Source organism: Sus scrofa, chromosome 18, assembly GCF_000003025.6.
Source record: "Sus scrofa isolate TJ Tabasco breed Duroc chromosome 18, Sscrofa11.1, whole genome shotgun sequence".
NCBI classification, from domain to species: Eukaryota; Metazoa; Chordata; class Mammalia; order Artiodactyla; family Suidae; genus Sus; species Sus scrofa.
Genome location: NC_010460.4, coordinates 32863412 through 32885735, shown reverse-complemented (window position 1 = coordinate 32885735; position 22324 = coordinate 32863412). Strand labels below are relative to the sequence as shown.

General features: G+C 35.5%; 1 protein-coding gene across 1 annotated transcript in view; it reads right to left on the bottom strand.

The window, feature by feature from the left end:
- Positions 1–22324, bottom strand: part of BMT2 (base methyltransferase of 25S rRNA 2 homolog) — a 102492-nt gene that overhangs the window by 15034 nt on the left and 65134 nt on the right. Inside the window, exon 4 of the mRNA XM_021079235.1 lies at positions 7320–7434. Within this exon, the coding sequence (XP_020934894.1) occupies positions 7320–7434 (115 nt within the window). The remainder of the gene's footprint in view (positions 1–7319; positions 7435–22324) is intronic.

Here is a 22324-nt window from a genome sequence, read left to right as displayed (position 1 = left end):
TTTAGTGGGAAGGCTTTCAGCTTTTCCCTGTTGGGTATTATATTGGCTGTGGGTTTGTCATAAATGGCTTTGATTATGTTAAGCTATGTTCCCTCAATACCCACTTTGGTAAGAGTTTTGATCATGAATGGACATTGGACTTTGTCAAATGCTTATTCTGCATCTATTCAGATGATCATGTGGTCTTTTACTTTTCTTTTATTAATGTGGTGTATGATGTTGATTGATGTGCATATGTTGAGCCATCCTTGTGAACCTGAGATGAATCCCACTTGGTCATGGTGTATGATCTTTTTAAATGTTGTTGGATTTGGTTGGCTAAAATTTTGTTGAGAATTTTTGCTTCTATATTCATCAAAGATGTTGGCCTATAGTTTTCTTTTTTGGTGCTATCTTTGTCTGGTTTTGGTATTAGGGTGATGGTGGCATCACAGAATGTCTTTGGTAGTGTTCCTTCTTCTTCAACCTTTTGGAAAACCTTAAGAAGGATGGGTATAGTTCTTCTTTGTATTTTTGGTAGAATTTGTGTGTGAAGCCATCTGGTCCTTGACTTTTATTTGTAGGGATTGTTTTTATTGACATATTCAATTTCATTTCTAGTGATCAGTCTGTTCAGTTTATTTATTTCTTCTTGAGTTAGTTTTGGCAGGCTGTGCTTGAATTAGTTTTGGCAGGCTATAAGCGTCTAGAAAGTTGTCCGTTTCTTCTAGGTTGTCAAATTTGTTGGCATACGATTGTTCATAGTATTTATTCTCTTATGGTTTTTTATATTTCTGCAGTATCTATTGTGATTTCTTCTTTTTATTTATTTTATTTGGGTTTTTTCTTTCTTCTTGATGAGTCTGGCCAAAGGTCTGTCAATTCTATTTACCTTTTCAAAGAACCAGCTCTTGGTTTTATTGATTTTTTTTTTTTGGTATTGTTTTTTGAATCTCTATTTTATTGATTTCCTCTCTGATCTTTGATTTCCTTCCTTCTGCTCACTTTAGGTTTTTTTCGTTGTTCTTTTTCTAATTCATTTAGGTGGTGGGTTAAGTTGTTGATTTGAGATTTTTCTTCTTTTTTGAGGAATACCGGTGTTGCTATGAATTTCCCTCTAAGCACTGCTCTTGTGGCATCCCATAGATTTTGAATGGTTATGTCTTCATTATCATTTGAGGTATTTTTTTATTTCTGTCTTGATTTCCTCACTGACCCATTGGTTTTTTTTTTTTTCAGTAGCATGTTGTTTAGTTTCCATGTAAACTCACTAGTGAGTTCTAATAGCTTCTCTGTAGATTCTACAGAAGAGTCTAATAGATGATTGATATCATCTGTGAACAAAGACAGTTTTACATCTTTCTTTCCAATCTGGATACCTATCATTGCTTTTTCTTGTTTTACTGCACTGGCTAAAACCTCCAGAAAATGCTAAATAGAGGAAGTGAGAGTAAATATCTTTATCTTGTTATTATTTCATTTTTATTGAAAAAGTCTTTTTCTTTCACTATTTAGAATGATGTTAGCTGTAGGTCTCTTTCTTAATGTACTACTTCAGTTTTTGAAAATTTTAATGGTATATGTACGTTTATTTTTAACCATTTTTAAAAACAGAAGAATAGTTCATTTACAATGTTGTATTAGTTTCAGGTATAACAGCAAAGTGATTCAGTTATGTACATACCTAGGTACCTATAAATACATATATATTTCTCTTCAGTTCTTTCCCATTATAGGTTATTACAGGCCACTGAATATAGTTTCTTGTGCTAGATAGTATAAAGGTCTTTGTTTATTTTATATATAGTAGTGTGTATATATTAATCCAAAACTCCTAATTTATCCTTCTTCTCTCCCCACTGTCCCTTCTGGAAACCATAAGTGTGTTTGCTATTCCTTTCCTCTTTTTTTTTTTTTTTCCTTCTTTTTTGGCTCCCCCATGGCATATGGAGTTCCTGTGCCATGGATCAGATCCAAACTGTAGTTGCAACCTATGCCACGGATGTGGCAACACTGGATTCTTTAATCCACCGTGCTGGGCCAGGGCTCAAACCTGCATCCTGGCACTGTAGAGCCACTGCCAATCCCACTGTGCTGATCCATGTTTGCTATTTCTGTTTGTTGTCTATTTCTGTCTTGTAAATATGTTCATTTATATAACTTTTTTAGATTCCCCATACAAGTAATATCATGATTTTTTTTCTCTGACTTACTGCACTTAATATGATAATCTCTAGGTCCATTTATGTTGCCACAGATGGCATTATTGCATTCTTTTCTTACGGCTGAGTAATAGTCCACTATATGTATGTGTATATACATATATGCGTGCACACACACACACACACACACACGCCATACCTTCTTTATCCATTCATCAGTCAATGGCATCTAGGTTGCTTCTGTGTCTTGGCCTTTGAAAACAGTACTGCTTTGAACATTAGAGTGTGTGTATCATTTTTAGTTAAGAATTTTCTCCAGATATATGCCCAGGAGTAGGATTACCCGATCATCTCGTAACTCCATTTTAGTTTTTGAAGGAGCCTCCATACAGTTCTCTATAGCAGCTGCACTAATTTACATTCCCATCAACATGTAGGAGGGTCCCCTTTTCTCCACACTCTTGCCAGCATTTGCTATTTGTAGACTTTTTTTTTTTTTGGTCTTTCACGTCTTTCTTGGGAGGGGGGAACATCTGCGGCATATGGAGGTTCCCAGGCTAGTGGTCTAATCAGAGCTGTTGCTACCAGCCTACGCCAGAGACACAGCAATGCCAGATCCGAGCCGTGACCGTGACCTACACCACAGCTCACAGCAACGGTTGATCCTTAACCCACTGAGTGAGGCCAGGGAATGAACCCGCAGCCTCGTGGTTCCTAGTCATACTCATTTCTGTTGTGCCATGACGGGAACTCCTGTAGACTTTTTAATGACACGACATTCTGACTGGTGTGAGGTGATAACTCATTGTAGTTTTGATTTGCATTTCTCTAATAATTAGCAATAATGAATGTCTTTTCATACACCTATTGGCCATATGTATGATTTCCTTGGAGAAAAGTCTATTTAGGTCTTCTGCCTCTTTTTGGAATGAGTTATTGTTTTGATATTAAGCTATATGAGATATTTGTACATACTGGAAATTAATCCCTTGTTGGTAACATCATTTGCAAATATTATCTTGCAGTCCATAGGCTGTCTTTCACTTTGTTTATGGTTTCCTTGACTGTGCAAAACCTTTAAGTTTAATTAGGTCCCATTTGTTTGTTTTTATTTCCATTTCTTTGGGAGATGGATCTAAAAAAAATCTTACTGCATTTTATGTTAAAGAATGTTCTGCCTATGCTTTCTTCTAGGAGTTTTATAGTATCTGGTCATAATTTTAGGTCTTTAATCCATTTTAAGTTTATTTTTGAACAGGTGTCAGAGATTGCTTTTTGAACATTAAACCCATTTTGTACTCCTGGAATAATCCAAATTTAGCCAAGTTGTATATTAACCATTTTGAAATATTGTTGGATTCAATATGGCAAAATTTTGTAGAGAACTTTTGTGTTTATGCTCATAACGGATATGTCTCCTAAGTTTTTGTTGTTGTTGTTCAGTAAAGTCTGTCTGGTTTTGGTATCAGGATAATGGCTTCATACAATGATTTGGGAAGTGAAGCCATTTGATCCTGGAATTTTTAAACTGCCAATTCAAATTTCTTTAATACATTCAGGTTATCTATTTCTCCATGAGTAAGCTTTTGGTAGTATGTTTCTTCCAAGGAATTTGTCCATTTTGTTTAAGTTGTGGAATGCACTGGCGTAAAGTTTTCATCCTATTTATTATCCTTTCTTTTAGTATTGGTAACATATGTGATGGCACATATTTCTATTTCCTATTGGCTAGTGATTTACCTGTTTAATTGATCTTCTCAAAGAAGTAGCTTTGCTTTCTCGTCAAATTTTCCTACTGTTTTTTGAAAATTTTATATTCCAATGATTTTTGCTGTGATCTATATTATTTTCTCATACTTTGGTGTGGTTTGGGTCATTCCCACCCCCAAATGGAAGGTTGATGGCATTGCTTTGAGACCTTTCATCTTTTCTAATAAAGGTGTTTAGCACTGAAAATTTCCTCTAGGTACTACTTTCGTGATTTTGGTGGCATCCTATGAATACTTTATGTTTTTGTTATCTTATGTCTTTATTTTCATTCCAAAATATGATCTAATTTTCCTGGTGAGTTTCTTCTTTGCTGTTCTAAGTGTTCCATCAATTACTGACAGGGATAATGAAATCTTCAACTATAATTTTATAAATGTCTATTTGTCACTGCTACTTAATCAGTTTTTGGTTTATGTATTTTGAAGCTCTGTTATTAGGTGTATAAATGTTTAGGATTGTTCTATACTCTTGATGAATTGACCTTTTTGTCATTGTGAAATGACCATTTTTATTGCTGGTAATATTTTTTGCTCTGACAATTACTTTGTGAAACAGATACTATTTTTTCTTCTTTTTTTTTTTTTTCTTTTTATGGGTACACCCACAGCACAGAGAGGTTCCCAGGCTAGGAGCTGAATTGGAGCTGCAGCTGCAGGCTTATGCCACAAGCCACTGCAACAAGAGATCCAAACCACATCTGCAACCTACACTGTATCTTGTGGCAACACTGCATCCTTAACCCACTGAGTGGGCCAGGGATTGAATCTGCATCCTCATAGAGACTACATTGGCTCCTTAGCCTGCTGAGCCACAACAGGAACTCCCCACATCGTTTTTCTTTTGACGAGCCTATTTGTGTCTTTATAATTGCAAGTGCATTTTTGTTTGTTTGTTTGTCTTTTTAGGGCTGCTCCCATGGCATATGGAGTTCCCCGGCTAGGGGTCAAATTGGACCTGCAGCTGCCAGCCTAAACCATAGCTACAGCAATGCCAGATGTGAACTGCATCTGTGACTTAAACCACAGCTCATGGCAATGCTGGATTCTTAAACCACTGAGCAAGGCCAGGGATTGAACCCATGTCCTCATGGATACTAGTTTGGTTTGTTACTGCTGAGACACAATGGGAACTCGGAAGTACATTTTTTTTTATGGCCACACCTATGGCATATGGAAGTTCTTGGGCCAGGGACTGAATCCAAGCCACAGCTGAGACCTACACCACAGTTTCGGCAATGTTGGATCCTTTAACACATGGTGCAGGGCCAGGGATTGAACCTGCACCTCTGCAATAACACAAGCTGCTGCAGTCAGATTCTTAATCCACTGTACCACAGTGGGAACTCCTGAAGTGCATCTCTAATAAGCAAAGTATTTTTTTGACACTTGCTACTTTATCCAATCTGAATATCTCTATCTTTTAATTGGCATATTTAGGCATATCTATTTAATGTGATTATTGGCAAATTAGGTTTAAATCTACAATTTTGCAATTTATTTTCTATTTGTCCCATCTGTTCGTTGTTTCCCTTTTTCTCTTTTCTGCCATCTTTTGGACTAAAGAAATTTCTTTATGATTGTGTTTCATCTTCCTTTACTGGCTGATTACTTCTTTGTTGGATGCCAGACATGGTGAATTTTACTTTCTGGGTACTAGATGGCTTTATATTGTTATATTTTCTTATTTCATTAAAAAAAAATCTACTGGAGTTCTCGCTGTGGCACAACAGGATTGACAGCATCTCTGTAGCTCCAGTACACAGGTTCAATTCCTGGCCTGGCACAGTGGGTTAAAGAATCCAACACTGCTGTATCTGTGGGTCGCAACTGTGGCTAGGATCTGATCCCTGGCCCAGGAATTCCATATGCCAAAGGGCAGCCAAAATAGAAAAAAAAATAAAAAAAAAAACAAAACGAAAAAACCCCAAAAACTTAATTTCTTGAAGTATAGTTGACTAACAATATTGTATCAATTTCTACTGAACAGCAAAGTGATTTAGTTTTTTATATACATATATTTCAAAATTAGTTATAGGACTCTAGAACTGTAAAAGTCTGATTCTACTACTGAACTTAATGCATAGTAATTCTTTCACTTTAATGACTTCACAGTTGAAAATTTATTGCCCTATCCATAAACAAACAATATTTTAAGAATAATATTTAAGCCTGAGGAGATCAAATGGTCATCATGTCTTAGCAGGCCCTGAAGGACATCTCTAAGGTGTGTCTTGAGGAAGGAAGAGGACAGACTCCATATACAAAAAGCTCTACTTTAAAACTAGAGCTTCTGACTACACAGGAATTGTCTGCAGTGGTGAGCTAAGAATAGCTACTTTACTATAAAGAAAGTATGTGTCTATCTTTAAAAGTGGAGGTATTAGTGACACTGTTAGCATTTTCCTATTCATCAGTGTTACTCACATAGATTCAATACAGACAGTCAAGCTCATCAAAATTAAATAAAAATTCACATGAAAGTTGACTCTCCATGTAGCAACTTTCAATAATAATAGCAAACACTCCTTTAGTGCTCACTATAAAGCGCTTTGCTCAGTGCTTTAAATACTTTTCCTGAAGTAAACATGATACCAATTCTATAAGGTCTGGCCTATTAGCAACCCCACTGCACAGATGAGAAGACTGAGGTTCAGAGTCAAAGGTTGAAAGTAAGATCTCAATCTTTTATTCAAAAAGTACTTAATGAGTACTTAATATGCTAAGCACTCTTTTAGGTGCTGGGAATATATAGTGGGAGAGAAAAAAAAATCTCTGACTCAAAGAGTTTATACTCTAACACATAATCTCTTTGTTAACAATAAAAGTGTAATTTATAAAGGAGTTTTTGTGCCTGGTGCCCCATATTCAAAGCAAAATGGCAAACATTATGAATTAATGTCAATGAGGGAAAAAAAAATCTAAAGGTAGAAGAAACATTCTTTGTAAAAAGTTAAGTAATTTTATCTACTAAGTACAAATGGCTGGAATTTAATAAATTGTGGCTGTCTCCAAAGGCCCTGCTCTTTCCACTATTCTGTAATGTCTCTATATCACAGTGTGTTTTAGAAAGAAATGCATTAAAAAAAAAAACCCAAATAAACAGCCCAAATACTATAGCTATCTGGGAATCTTTGCAATCTACTAAGGTTTCTTGATTGTAATAACAGACGATAAACAAAGAACAAAACAAATTGAAGACAGATATGTTATTATTCAAATTAACATAGGCTAACTAAACGCTCAAATTTTGACAGAATATCCACTTAGTTTGGAATTGAAATAATCTCTTATCAACGTGTACACAGGAAATATATTTGCCTTTTCAGAAATGTAAAGACAGTGCTTTACTTAGTAAACAGACACGTAAAATATTCAAATCTCAAAAAACAAAATAGACAACTACACATACCTCTACAGCAGGTACAATGTCTATGCCAACAGTCAGAAATTCTTCAAACTTCAAAAATGGGTTAAAGCAGCTGCCAACATCAAGTAATCTGATCTTTCCTGAGGTTTGTAGCAACCTAAAAACAATTATTTTCAGTATGCTTTTATAAAGTGAAATACAGTTTAAGAGGAAATTAAAACATTTGAGAATAAAAACAATCATATTCCTTTACATGTTTAAAAATTACTGAGGGCCCTGAAGAGCTCTTTTGTGTTTGTGGGTTCTATGTATCAATAATACCATATTTGAAATTAAAAACTGAGTGGTTTAAAAACATTAACTTATACAACAATAATACTATACATTAAATCATACTTTTAAAATAAAAATCTAGATTAGCAAATAGTAAAAGTGAGTTAATGTTTTACATTTTTTTCAAGTCTCTTTAATGTCTGGCTTAAAAGAAGACATATGGATTCTCATATCTGCTTTGCATTCAAGGTAACATCTCATACCATGAAGTTTTTAGAAAATTTAACCCTATACTCACAGGAAAATGCTAGAAAAGGAAAATGACATTTTAGTATTATTTTCAAAATAATACCCACCCCCCACACACAGAGGCCACCCTTTGAAAACTGTCTTTGTAGACGAAAGAATTCATTCACAAATTAATTCTTAGTAGTCAATAAAATGATTTCTTTGGACTTTAATTTGTCTCAATGATTTTATTTTTTTCTATTATCTTGAAGTACATTGTTCTGCCAATTTCTGCTATACAGCAAAGTGACCCAGTCACTCACACACACACACACACACACACACACACACACACACACTCCATCATATTCCATTACAAGCAACTATAGTTCCCTGTGTTATACAGCCAGATCTCACTGAGTATCCATTTCAAATGCAGTAGTTTGTATTTACTAACCCCAAACTCCCAGTCGATCCCACTCCCTCCCCTCCGCAACCACATATCTGTACTCCAAGTCCATGGAGTTTGTTTCTTTTCTGTAGAAAGGTTCATTTGTGCTGTATATTAGATTTTAGTTAAGTGATATCATATGGTATTTGTCTTTCTCTTTCTGGCTTAATTCACTTAGTATAAGAGTCTCTAGCTCCATCCATGTTGCTGCAAATGGCATTATTTTGTTCTTTTTTATAGCCGAGTAGTGTTCCATTGTGTATATACACCACATCTTCTAAGTCCATTCATCTGTCAATGGACATTTAGATTGTTTCCATGTCTTGGCGATTGTGAATAGTTCTGCAATGAACATGCAGGTACATGTGTCTTTTTCAAGGAAAGTTTTGTCTGGCTATATAACCCAGGAGAGGGATTGCTAGATCATATGGTAGTTGTATATGTAGTTTTCTGAGGTACCCCCATACTGTTTTCCATAGTCATTGTACCAAATTTACATTCCCACCAACAGTGTAGGAGGGTTCCCTTTTCTCCACACCCTCTCTAGCATTTGTTATTTGTTGACTTTTAATGATGGCTATGTCTCAATGATTTTAAAAGGACCAACCAAAGAGAAAAGCAATAACAGAATAGTATTTTTTATAAAAACCAGATGTGACCATTAAAGTTAGTCAAATGCAACTAAAATGGATCTGCATAGCAAATAAGGATGAAAGAAAAGAGTGGATTTTTGCTGGTTTGAAGCCTGTAGTCCTAATGTTTAGACAGTAAAGCAATAAAGAAAACCAACTTCAGATATATGCCATTTTCATTATCTTACTATCAATTTTCTTTTAAAAATTATGAGTAGATACTGGAAACATAAAGGAAAGAAATACAGGAAAATAAGAGGGTGAAAACAGAATCTTGGTTCTATTTCTTTACACCTTGACTAACATACTGACTTATGGTCCATTAGAGAGGTGTTAAACTACAGACTGTAGGGTAAGCTCCTGGAAAAGGTACTTAAGTCAAAATAATACAATCTAATGATTTTTTTTTCAGAAAAGGAATGCAAAGAATTGGGATTATAAGAGCCTGATGTCCTACTATTTTTTATACAAGTGTCCATAATCACCATTTAATTATAAATGAACTATATATAAGACCTATTTGAATACAGTACATGACACTTTATAGTACCATAAAAACAATATAAACCAATTAAAAGATTTTTATCAATAAAATTTTAAGAACATGTCCAAAGAAGGAATTATGAGGGTATAAGGAAATATAAGGAATAGCTAGAAAATTTCTGAGCAAAAAGAACTGCTCCTAGGGCTCAAGAGGTAATTTTCTGTACTGCAGCCAAATTAGGAAGTAGATTACTATGTAGTTTAGGTGATGTATATAACAAATAATAATCTTTAAAGCTGAACTAAGTTTAGCAATATTTGAAATACCACAATATTCTAGCTCCAAGGAAGAAGGGGATCAGTGAACCTCTGTGGCACAGGTTCCAAGTTGCTAAACAGAGCAAAAGACCCAGTAGATAGGGGCAACAGAAATGTCACTCATGAACCTGACATTTGCTCCTGAATTAACAAATCTGAATACTCAAATCATAACTAGTTGAAATACATAAGAATCTATAACAATGTGTAATACTAATACATTAGTAGATTACATGTTAAGAACCAGAGTTTTGGAATCACAGAAACTAAAATCCAAACCTGATTCTGTCCTTTATCTGTGTAATAGGGAGTCAACAATGGTACCTTCACTTAAGACCTGTTTCCAGGACTAAATGAGATAATGCATTTATAATGCTTGACCCAGTATCTAGAACATGGTAAATGCTCAAAAAGTGGTAGGTATTACTGTTGGCTATTAATATCATGTTCTATGTTAAATCTTTTGTGGTTTGTCCACTAATAAGTGATCTTCCCGAACATAGTAAAAGCAGAATTTGCCTCACACTAAATTCTATACTCACAGATTCTAGTAAACTGAGTAACAAAAAATTTCTGACGGTCTTTTTAAAAAAAAGTGCTTCTTGGATCCAGCATTGCCAAGCTGTGGCTTAGGTAGCAACAGTGGGCTTGGATCTGATCCCTGGCCCCAGAGCTCCATATGCCACAGGGTGGCTGAAAAAAAAAAAAAAGTGTCTCTTATAAATAAAAACTTCCCCCTGGATGGAGCATCCCCAATTACTCAACCTAATCACCAATAACTTAATAACATGGACTAACTTAATAACATAAACTCTCAGTAATACACCTAATCCATTTCAAACTTGGTTAAGCTCTGTAATTATTTTTTTCATCAAACATTTATTTACAGTTTAGAGACGAATCACAAAATGAACAGAACATCCAAGTAATTACCACCAAGGTCAAGAAATAACACACTATCTGTATCCTAGAACCATGATTCTCCCTGACGCCAACCCACCCCATTGTAATGGTAGCTACTGTCTTGATTTTAGTGATAATCATTCCTTTGGTTTCCTTTTATAGTCTTACTACCTATGACTGAATGTTTTCTGAATAGTATAGTTTGGTTTTATACTACACATTTGCATTCATGGCTTTCTTCTTTCATTTAATATTAAGTCTGTGAGTGTCATCTGTGTTTCTATAGTTAATTCACATTTATTGCTGCATCGTAGTACCTTTATACAACACATCTCATTGTGATTTTGATTTAAGTGGCACTGAGTCTAAACATCAATTAACATCTTTACAGTATTGAGTCTTTTAATCCATGGTCATGGCACAGTTCTCCATCTACTTAGTTTTTTTCTCCACTGTCTCCTGATAGCTTTAACAGTTTCTCTTAAAAGGTTTCCATATATCTTCTGTTGGATTTACACTTCTTGTTAATTCATTTTTAATGCTATTACTGCTTTTCTTCTATGGATAAACCTTACTATTTTTTAAAATTTAATTTTTCAGTGTTGGTTACAGAAATACAATTCATTTTTTATAATGATTTTGTATCTAGTAACTCCACTAAGTTTCTGTTATTTTAACTGCTTATCTGTATACTGAGTATTCTAAGCTAAGTGCATAGTTACATAACCTATGAAAAATAATATTTGTATTTCTTCTTGGCTATCCATCTACCCACCTGTCCATTTATATTTGCGCCTCACTCCTTTGCCCACAACTTATAATACAGTATTAAACAGGACAAATACAAGCAGGCACTATTTTGTTTCCAGTCTCAGAGGGAATGTTAAGTACAATACTTACCATTAAATATAATGACTCTTGCAGGTTCTTTATAGAACCCTTTGATAAAGCTGAAGAAGCTTCTTCCATATTTTGCTATTTTCTTTTAAATAAAAATTCACACAAATATATATTGGATTTTATCAAATGCATTGTATCAAATGCTGCTGAGATACGTGTACTCTGTCACATAAACAGATTAAAGTTTTATTAATTCTGCATTGTTATATTAATCTTTAAATTATTGGGAAGAACCAAATTTGGTTATAGTAAATTATTCTCTTCATAATTTAAAGGATTTGTTTCATGTATTTATATATAGTTGGTTCTCACTATATGTGGTGGTTCTGGTTTGTAAAGTTGCCACAATCTTTGAACCATGCTCCTAAGGGCAATATAAGGTTAGGCCTCTGGTTATAACATTTACATCACCAGATCAATACAAAACTTGGATTTATGTGTATTTCTGATTAAAGATACCTTACTTATATATATTATGGTACATTAACCCTAAACTCTCAGCCAACAGAATTATAACTCATGTCTAACGGAAGCATATCTTTTCTTTAAGGCATGATTCAGACTTTCTGTGCTTAGATAGACTTGACAGCACTTTAACATTATGCTTAAGGGTCATTTAAAAAGTGACATCAGGAGTTCCTGTCATAGCTCAGTGGGAACGAATGTGACTAGTATCCATGAGGACGCAGGTTTGATCCCTGGCCTCACTCAGCCGGTTAAGGATCCAGCATTGCCATGAGCTGTGGTGCAGGTCACAGACGTGGGCTCAGATCTGGTGTTGCTGTGGCTGTGGTGTAGGCTGGCAGCTGTAGCTCTGATTCAACCCCTAGCCGGGGAACTTCCACATGCTGCGGGTGTGGCCCTAAAAAACCAAAAAAAAAAAAAAAAAAAAAAAAAAAAAAAAAAAGTGAAATCATCAACAAAAAGTTTACTGAAAAGACTGAAAAAGGAACATTTTTATACATGACAACTGAAACAATAAGGCAGAGCTTGCCTTATTTGACTTCAGCTGGGAAGGTGTGTTTGCGATGACTCAAACTTTTTGCCACTCTGCATGCCCATGAACGACTCTGAAAATGCCATGAGTACTAATCTCAGAGTTAAATTTCAGCAAGTAGATGAATTTGCAGATACTGAATTTTTGAACAATGAGGATAAACTATATGTATGTGTGTGTGTGCACATGTATATAAAAGAGTTATATATAAATTAGGGTTTTTCATCTATGTTCATAAGTGAGACTGGACCATAATTTTTTGTTCTTGTACTGTCCACAGAGGGTTTTAATATCACGGTTTATGCTAGACTCTTAAGAGCATAGAAGAATTCCTTTCATTCTATTTTTAAAGAGTATGTGTAAGAATAGAATTCATTTTTTTCCATGAATGTTTACCACAACTTGCTGGTAAAGACATTTGGGCCTGAAGTTTTATTTTTTGAAAAGATTTTTACCCACTGATTTAATGTCTTTAATAAACATAGGTCATTCTGTCAAATTTTGAGCAATAAGTTATTCATTATACTTCTGTTATCTTTTAAATGTCTTCAGTATGTATAGTTTCATTCACCTTTCTGAATCCTGAAGTTGGTTATTTGTGACTTTGGTTTTTTGTAATATGTCTCACTCAGAGCTTTCAAATTTTAATATAGCCCTTATAAAATTTCAACTTTTATAAAATTTCAACTTTTATCTGTTGACTTTTTCCATCTTCTTGCTTTTTACTATTTCCTTTTCACTTTTTTAATTTTTAACTTTTTGAGGTAGATTCTTCTTTATAATACATGTATTTAACTATAAATTTTGCTTTAAGCAATGCTATAGTTATATCCATAAGTTATAATGAAAAGCATTTTTATAACATTTTTTGAAAAAGTTTATCACAAAAAGGTGTTATTTAGTTGAAAATATATTCTAATTTTTATTACAATTTCTTTAGCTCATGGATTTTTTGGGGAGGTAAAGGTTATTTACTAATGTCAAAACTTTTGAGTATGTCCTAATTGCCATCTGGTACCCGTATCTAGCTTAATAGCATTGTCTATACAATTCAACCCTATGAGTCTGACATTTGCTTTATAAATTAGCATTTTAAATATTTGATATAATTTTTAAAATTTACAAATTTTCATTAAAATTGTATATAAATGTTATATATATAGCTGAAATGAATATTACTTTGTAGTCTGGGGGTACAATAGTTTATATATGGCTATTATTTTGTTAATTATATTGTTCAAATACTCTGTAGTCTTACTGTGAAATGCTTGTCCTCTGTTATTGAGAAGGTATGTTAAAAAAAAATCTTTCAACTTTTTTGTTGGTTCCTAGAAAAGAAGAACAAAATTGATAGAGGCTCAAAGAAAAAAGGGAGAGCGCTTAAATAAATAAACTTAGAAATGAAAAAGGAGAAGTGAGAATTGACACCACAGAAATATATAAAGGATCATAAGAGAATATATGCCAATAAAATGGACAACCTAGAAGAAATGGGCAGATTCATACAAAGGTACAACCTTCCAAGACTGAACTAGGAATAGAAAATCTGAATACACCAATTACAAGTACTCAAATTGAAAATGTGATTTAAAAACTTCCAAAAAACAGAAGACCAGGATTTTATCACTTCACAGAGGAATTCTAGCAAACATTTAGAGAAGAGTTAACACCTATTCTTCTGACATTCTTCCAAAAAATTGCAAAGGAAGGAACACTCCCAAGCTCATCACCCTGATATCAAAACCTGACAAAGATACCACAAAAAAAGAAAACTATAGACAAATATCAATGATGAACATAGATGCAAAAAAAAACCTCAGGAGAATATTAGCAAACCTAATCCAACTATATAGTAAAAGGATCATATACCATGATCAAGTGGGATTTATCCCAGGGATGTAAGAATTCTTGAGTATCCACAAATCAATCAGTGTGATACACCACATCAACAAACTGAAGAATAAAAACCATGTGATCATCTAGATAGATTCAGAAAAAGTTTCTGACAAAATTCAAAACCCATTTTTTATAAAACCTCTCCAGAAAGTGGGAATAGAGGGAAATTGCCTCAACATAATAAAAGCCATATATGACAAACTCACAGCTAACATCATTCTCACTGGTGAAAAACTGAAAGCATTTCTTCTAGGATCAGGAACAAGACAAGGATGTTCACTTTCACCATCGTTATTCACTATAGTTTTGGAAGTCCTAGCCATAGCAATCAGACAATAAAAAGGAATGAAAGAAATTCAAATTGGAAAAGAAGAGAATTCAAATTGGAAAAGAAATGAAACCATCGCTGTTAGCAGATGACATGATACTATACCTAGAAAAACCTAAAGATGCTATCAGAAAATGGTTAGACCTCATCAACGAATTTGGTAAAGATGCAGGATATGAAATCAACACACGGAAATCTACTGCATTTCCATATACTAACAGTGAAAAATCAGAAAGAAATTGGGGAAAAAAACATATCTACCACTTCATCAAAAAGAACAAAATACTTAGGAATAAACCTACCCAAAGAAACAAAATGACCTTTATTCTGAAAACTGTAAGACACTGATAAAAGAAATTAAAGATGATACAAACAGATGCAAAGAAATACCATGCTCTTAGAATGGAAAAATCAACATTGTTAAAATGACTATACTATTCAAGATAGTCTACAGATTCAGTGCAATCCCTATCAAATTACCAATGGCATTTTTCACAGAACTAGAACAAAAGTTTAAAAAATTAATATGGCTACTACTGAGTCATAAATAAGAACAAAATAATGTCATTTGCACCAACAAGGATGGAGCCAGATTATCATACTAAATGAAGTAAGTCAGAAAGAGAAAGACAAATACCATATGATACCACTTACATGTGGAATCTAAAATAACGGCACAAATGAACCTATTTACAGAACAGAAACAAATTCATGGATATAGAGAACAGATTTGGTGGCGTCAAGGGGGATGGGGAAGGGAGTGGGATGGAGTGGGAGCTGGGGGTTAGTAGATGCAAACTATTGCATCTGGAGTGGATAACCAAATGAGGTCCTGCTGTATAGCACTGGGAACTATATTCAATCATTTGTGATGGAACATGATGGAAGATAATATAAGAATATATATATATATATACACATAGATGTATAACTGGGTCACTTTGCTATATAGCAGAAATTGACAGAACATTGTAAATCAACTATAGTAAAAATGTAGAGAAAAAAATGATAACTCATAAAAAATAAATAAAAATTGTATGGAAATACAAAAGACCCCAAATAACCAAAGCAATATTGAAAAAGAAAAAAGGAAGTGGAGGAATAAGGCTTCCTGATTTCAGACTATACTACAAAGCTACAGTAATCAAAACAATATGGTACTGGCACAAAAACAGAAATATAGATCAGTGGACAGGATAGAAAGCCCAAAAATAAACCCAGACACCTATGGCCAACTGATCTATGACAAAGGAAGCAAGCACATACAGTCGAGGAAGGACATTCTCTTCATTATGCTGGGAAAACAGGGCAGCTACATGTAAAAGAATGAAATTAGAAATTCACTAACACCACACACAAAAATAAACTCAAAATGGATTGAAGACCTAAATGTAAGGCCAGATACCATAAAACTCCTAGAGGGAAACACAGGCTCTGTGACATAAATCACATCAATAGCCTGTTTGATCCAGCTCCTAGAATAATGATAATAAAAACAAAAATAAACCAATAGGACCTAATTAAACTAGCTTTTGCACAGCAAAGGAAGCCGTAAAAAAACCCAAAAAGACAACCCACAGAATGGGAGAAAAATCTCTGCAAACGATGTAACAGACTAGGGCTTAATCTCCAAAATATACAAACAACTCATACAACTCAACAACAACTAAAACAATAACCCAATCCAAAAATGGGCAGAAGACTTAAACAGACATTTCTCTAAAGAAGACATAGTTGGCCAGTAGACACATGAGGTACTACCTCACACTGTTCATAATGGCCATCACTACTAAGTCTACAAATAACATGCTGGAGAGGGTGTGGAGAAAAGGGATCCCTCTATACTGTTAATGGGAATGTGAACTAGTAGAAACCATTCTGGAGAACAGTATGGAGGTTCCTCAGAAAACTAAATATAGAACTACTATATGATCCAGCAATCCCACTCCTGGGCATCTATCTGGACAAAACTGTAACTCAAAAAGAAACACGTACCCCTATGTTCATCGTAGCACTATTCACAACAGCCAAGAGAGGGAAACAACCTGAATGTCCACTGACAGATGAATGGATTATGAAGACATGGAATACTACTTGGTCATTAAAAAAACACAACAAAACAAAACAGAATAATGCTATTTGCAGCAACATGGATGCAACTAGAGATTCTCATATAAACCAAAGCAAGCCAGAAAGAGAAAGACAAATACCATATGATATCACTTATATGTGAAATCTAAAATATGGCACAAATGAACCTATCTACATAACAGAAACAGACTCACAGGCATAGAGAATGAACTTGCGGTTGCCAGAGGGGATGGGAAAGGGAGTGGGAGTTCGGGTTAATAGACGAAAACTATTACATTTAGAATGGATAAACAAGGAGCTCTTAACTGTAAGAACTGTATAGTTCTTGATTGGGAATGATATCCAATCTCTTGCGATGGAACATGATGGAAGATAATATGATAAAAAGAATACATATATACATATGACTGGGTCACTTTGTTGTACAGCAGAAACTGGCACAACATTGTAAACTGACTATACTTTAATAAAAAAGAAATAAAAATTGTTTAACAGAGAATATTAGTAGAACAACAAAAATCTTCCAACTTTTTTTTAAAGAGGAAGAAAAAGAAAGATCTCTCTAAATTTATTTGAATGATAGTATTTTTCAGTTTTGCAAAAAAACAAAAAAACAAACCTCAGGAAGGATAAACCAGAATTAGAGGATTTGGAAATGAGGTAGATGTTTTAAGGAAGGGATGCAATATCTGAGTATACCTTTCTTTGTAATTTTAACTTTTCTAAGTTGTTAATGTTTCACATATTCAGAAAAGAAAATTAAATCACAGGAATGGGAAAAAAAAAAAAAACCCAAAACAGTAAGAAGAGAAACTAATATACCTAGTTATTATCTAGTAACATAGAAGAAAAAAAAATTCAATAACTCTGAACACAGTATTATGACTATAATAATTTCAGTGGGTGATATTTTAAGGAAAAAAACCTGCAAAGAAATACTGAATTTTACTTTGTTGTTACTGTGGTACTGGTGCAGCCATTTTAAAATTATTTTGTGTGTACTGAAGGGCTGAGCATATAGAGAAATAAACTAAAGTTGGGAGATTTGAAATCAAAATAGGGTAAAGCAGGGAAAGAACCCTTTAGTAATGAACTAGAATTAAATATATATAATATATAATAGAGTATAGATGCAATGATGTCCCAGTAGCACTGAGGATACATAATACCATAATTTGGTCCTTTGTGAAAGAAACTCACACTTCTTAAAGAAAGGCATTCCAGGATTAAAGCAGAGAAAGCAAAAGATGAGCCTATATTATCTTGTACAAGAAAGTAAGGTAATGCTCAAAATCTTATAGGGACATATTAAAAGGTCAGAGAACGTAGCTTATATAAGTTTCCAATGGCCTAATCTGGGATGACTGCAGCACTATAATAATGATAGGAATGAATTACAGTACATTGAATTTTTTAAAAAAATCTATCAGTTAATAGAACTTTAAAAAAGAACAGGAAAAGGAGAAAGATTTTTTTAAGAAGAATACTAACATTTCCTGAGTATGACAACAACTGTATTGTGGTTATGCAGGCAAATGTCCTCTATGTATCTTTGGTGATACATGCTAAAGTATTCAAGGTTGAAGTAACTCAAATGGTTCAGAAAAGAAACAAAAAGAAAAATATGTCTACACATACAGACACTGAATTATTGCACAAGTGTAGCAAAATATTAACTGTTAATGAATGTCAGGTAATAAACATATGTAAAGGTATTAGTTGTTACTACTCTTAAAATTTTCCTTAGAGTTTTGCAATTTATTAAGCTGTAATATTGGGTGAAAAAAAAACTCCCCCAAACAACTGTAGCTTGGTCTGTCAAATTTTTTTTTTTTTTTTTTTTTTTTTTTTTTGTCTTTTTGCTATTTCTTGCGCTGCTCCCGCGGCATATGGAGGTTCCCAGGCTAGGGGTCCAATCGGAGCTGTAGCCACCGGCCTACGCCAGAGCCACAGCAACGCGGGATCTGAGCCGCGTCTGCAACCTACACCACAGCTCACGGCAACGCCGGATCGTTAACCCACTGAGCAAGGGCAGGGACCGAACCCGCAACCTCATGGTTCCTAGTTGGATTCGTTAACCACTGCGCCACGACGGGAACTCCTGTTCTAAGTTTCTTTCCTCCCCTCCTTGCTCTCTTTTGAATCACCTGGGAGGTTCAAAATTACTTAAAGATTCTGATTTAACTGATATAGGATAAAGTCTGGGCATTTTCAAAAGCTTTCCAGGTGAGTGTATTGTTAAATTATTGTTAAAATTATTCTGTTTCATTTTACTGATTTGAAAAATTCATAGTTTCTGTTCTTTTAGAAAAATGTATACTTAACTACAGAAGAATCTTAGACCTCTCTCAAAACATACAAATGCCTGAGATGACAATTCTGTTAAATTGTGGGTATGTTAGTCTTTTTGTATATTTTATAAATGTTTGTCTAGATTTACCAACATATTTACCATTTTTTTTGTTTTACTTTTCATTCCTTTTTTCATTTCAGACTTTCCATCTGCGATCATTTTCGTTCTGCATGGAATGTATCTTTAGAATTTCTTTTAGTAAAGGTCTTCTGTCCCATTCTTTCCTCTGGTTCTGCAACTCTGATAGGCAGTTAAGACCTTATTTTATCTTCCATGTCTTTAACAATTTTATTTTAATTTGATTTTTTGTAAATTGTATTTTCTTGTCTATATGTAGTATTCTGGATAATTTCATTTACTCTGTCTCACCCAGTTCAATAATTTCCTCTTTAATTCAGGTCATTAGCTGAGTTATTTATTTTAATTATTTTATTTTTCATTTCTATAAGTTTTCCTTTTTTTTTTTTTTCTCTCTCTTTAGGGCTGTACCAATGGCATACGGAAGTTCCCAAGCTAGGGATCAAAATCAGAGCAGCAGCTGCCAGACCATACCATAGCAACAGCAATGTGGGATCTGAGCTGCATCTGCAACCCACACCACAGCTCACACCTCATAGCAACACAGGATCCTTAACCCACTGAGGAGGCCAGGGATCAAACCCACATCTGGGTACTATTAGGGTTCATTACCACTGAGCCACAATGGGAACTCATAGAATTTTCTTTTTAATTTTGGCTTTCCAAATGGCTTGAAGATCCTTAAAGTTTCTAGTTTTTGCAGAAACTTTCAGGCAATTTTTTTCTTTTTAAAAAGCAATTTGTGGGAACAGGATCAAGATGGTGGAGGATTAAGACATTGTACTCACCTGCTCCCACAAACACATCAAAAAAAAACCCCATCTACATGTAGAATGATTCGCACAGAACACCTACTGAATGCTGGCAGAAGACCTTAAACATCCAAGAAAGAGCAAGAAACCCTCCACATGACTGGGTAGAAAAAAAAAAAGAGAGAGAGAAAGGAATTAGGATGGGACCAACACTCCTGAGGGTGAGCTGAGAAAGAGGAAAGGAACCCATACCCTCAGAAACCACTTAACGGACAGCGAGATCAGCCAAGACGGGGGGATCTCAAAGCCACAGAGAAAAGTGCAGCAGCTGGACCAAGGAGGACAAAACAGAGAGAGAGAGCTGCAAAAAGATCATTGGTACCACTACCCCCAGACACCAGAGCCTGAAGTGCTCAGGCAGGGGCTGGGCACTGTGACCCAGGCTCCAGAGTTCATTTCTAGAGAGAGGAATACGTTGGTGGTGTGGAGAGAGCTTGAGGGAGCCAGGAAGCAGTGCACCAAGGGCTGGGGAGGAAAAAGCCACAGCTGAGGGAACCTGGGAGGTCTGGGCTCTCAGGAAAAGCAAGGCACCATTACTGGGGAGGGCAAGAGGAGGGGGATGGACTGACATAGGAATATCTTTCACTGCACATGAGTACTTTTGGAAGGTGAGGCTACGGGCAGGGAGGTGCCTCTTACATGGGCTATGGGTGATGGCCCCTCTTGCACCCACTATGGGTGGTAGCACCTCCTGAGTGGGATAAGCAGGATGGGGTGATTCTTGCATGGGCTACAGGTGGTAGGAGCAAACCACCACAGTAATCTCCCAGAGGTGGGTGTTGCCACTAGGGGTCCATGAACAGGCACCTCCTGTGGCCCCAGTCATCTCAGAGGTCGGCACTGAGGAGGGCATTGCAAACGCTCATTGTTGCTCTCACACCCCTGGGAATGCACACATCCTGTCACTGACACTGCCAAATGCTCTGGGTGCTGCCTACACCTTCCTGAACCTAGCTGCCACTTCCCACAGCTCAGCTGCCACTTCCCACAGCGCTGCAACTAGGAGAAGCCTGTGCAACCTTCCCATGGGTCCCTGCTACTGTCAAGGGCCCAGCAACCAGGAACTGGCTACTAGACCTGACCGCTGCCTCCATCTCCCCAGAAGCACACGCAGCACCCTATCCAGGGGACAACAGCCTGCTCACACTGAGGAAAGAGCCCACAAGCATCCAAACTCCCATGCCAAAGATAAATAGGAAGACCACACGAAATACCCAGGGGCACTCGTGCATATAAACAGCCCTCCAAGACTGCAGTAGTTGGTTTCCCTAAACTCACAGAATAAGAAAAATATAAGCAAAATGAAGCAGCTCGGGAACCCTTCCCAGTTAATAGAACAAATTAACTCACCTGAAGGAGCAAACACTGAAACGGACCTCTGCAGTCTAACAGACACTGAGTTCAAAAAGGAGACAGTGAAAATACTGAAGGAATTAAGGGTGACTATGAAAGAGTTAAGAGCAGACATAGACCATATTGCAGATTACTTTAGAAAGGAACTAGACGCTCTAAGGAGGAGCCAAGAAAAATTAGAAAATTCATTTGCAGAGATGCTAACTGAGTTAAAGCCACTGAAGAGCGGAATGAATAATGCAGAGGAACCAACTAGTGACTTGGAAGACGGAATAATGGAAATGACCCAATCTGGACAGCAGACAGGAAACCGAATGAAAAAACATGAAAGCAATATAAGAGATCTATGGGATAATACAAAGCAGGCCAATCTACACATAATAGGGATTCCAGAAGGCGAAGAAAAAGAAAAGGGGACTGACAATATAGTTGAAGAAATTACGGCTGAAACCTCCCAATTCTAAAGCAAACAGACATCAGGAAGCACAGAGGGCCCCAAACAAGTGGAACCCAAACAGGCCCACACCAAGACACAGTATAATAAAAATGACAAACGTTACAGACAAAGAGAGGATTCTAAAAGCACCAAGAGAAAAAACAAGTAATTAATTACAAGGCAACCTACGTAAGGCCATCAGCTCTTTTCCCTACAGAACACTACAGGTCAGAAGAGAGTGGAGAGATCTATTCAAAGCTCTCAAAGAGAAAAGACTGCAGCCTAGAATATACTCTACCCAGCAAGGATATCATTTAAAATTGTTGGAGAAATTCTTTATTTCTCCTTCTAACAAAAACTAAAAGAGTACAGCAATACTAAACCCACTCTAAAAGAAATCCTGAAAGGGCTCATCTAAATAAAAAAGCAGTAAGAGGAAATAGGATGGAGGAAATCACAGTTGAGAAGTAATCACTTAAATGAGTCAGTATACAAATCCTAAAGGGGGGGGAGCC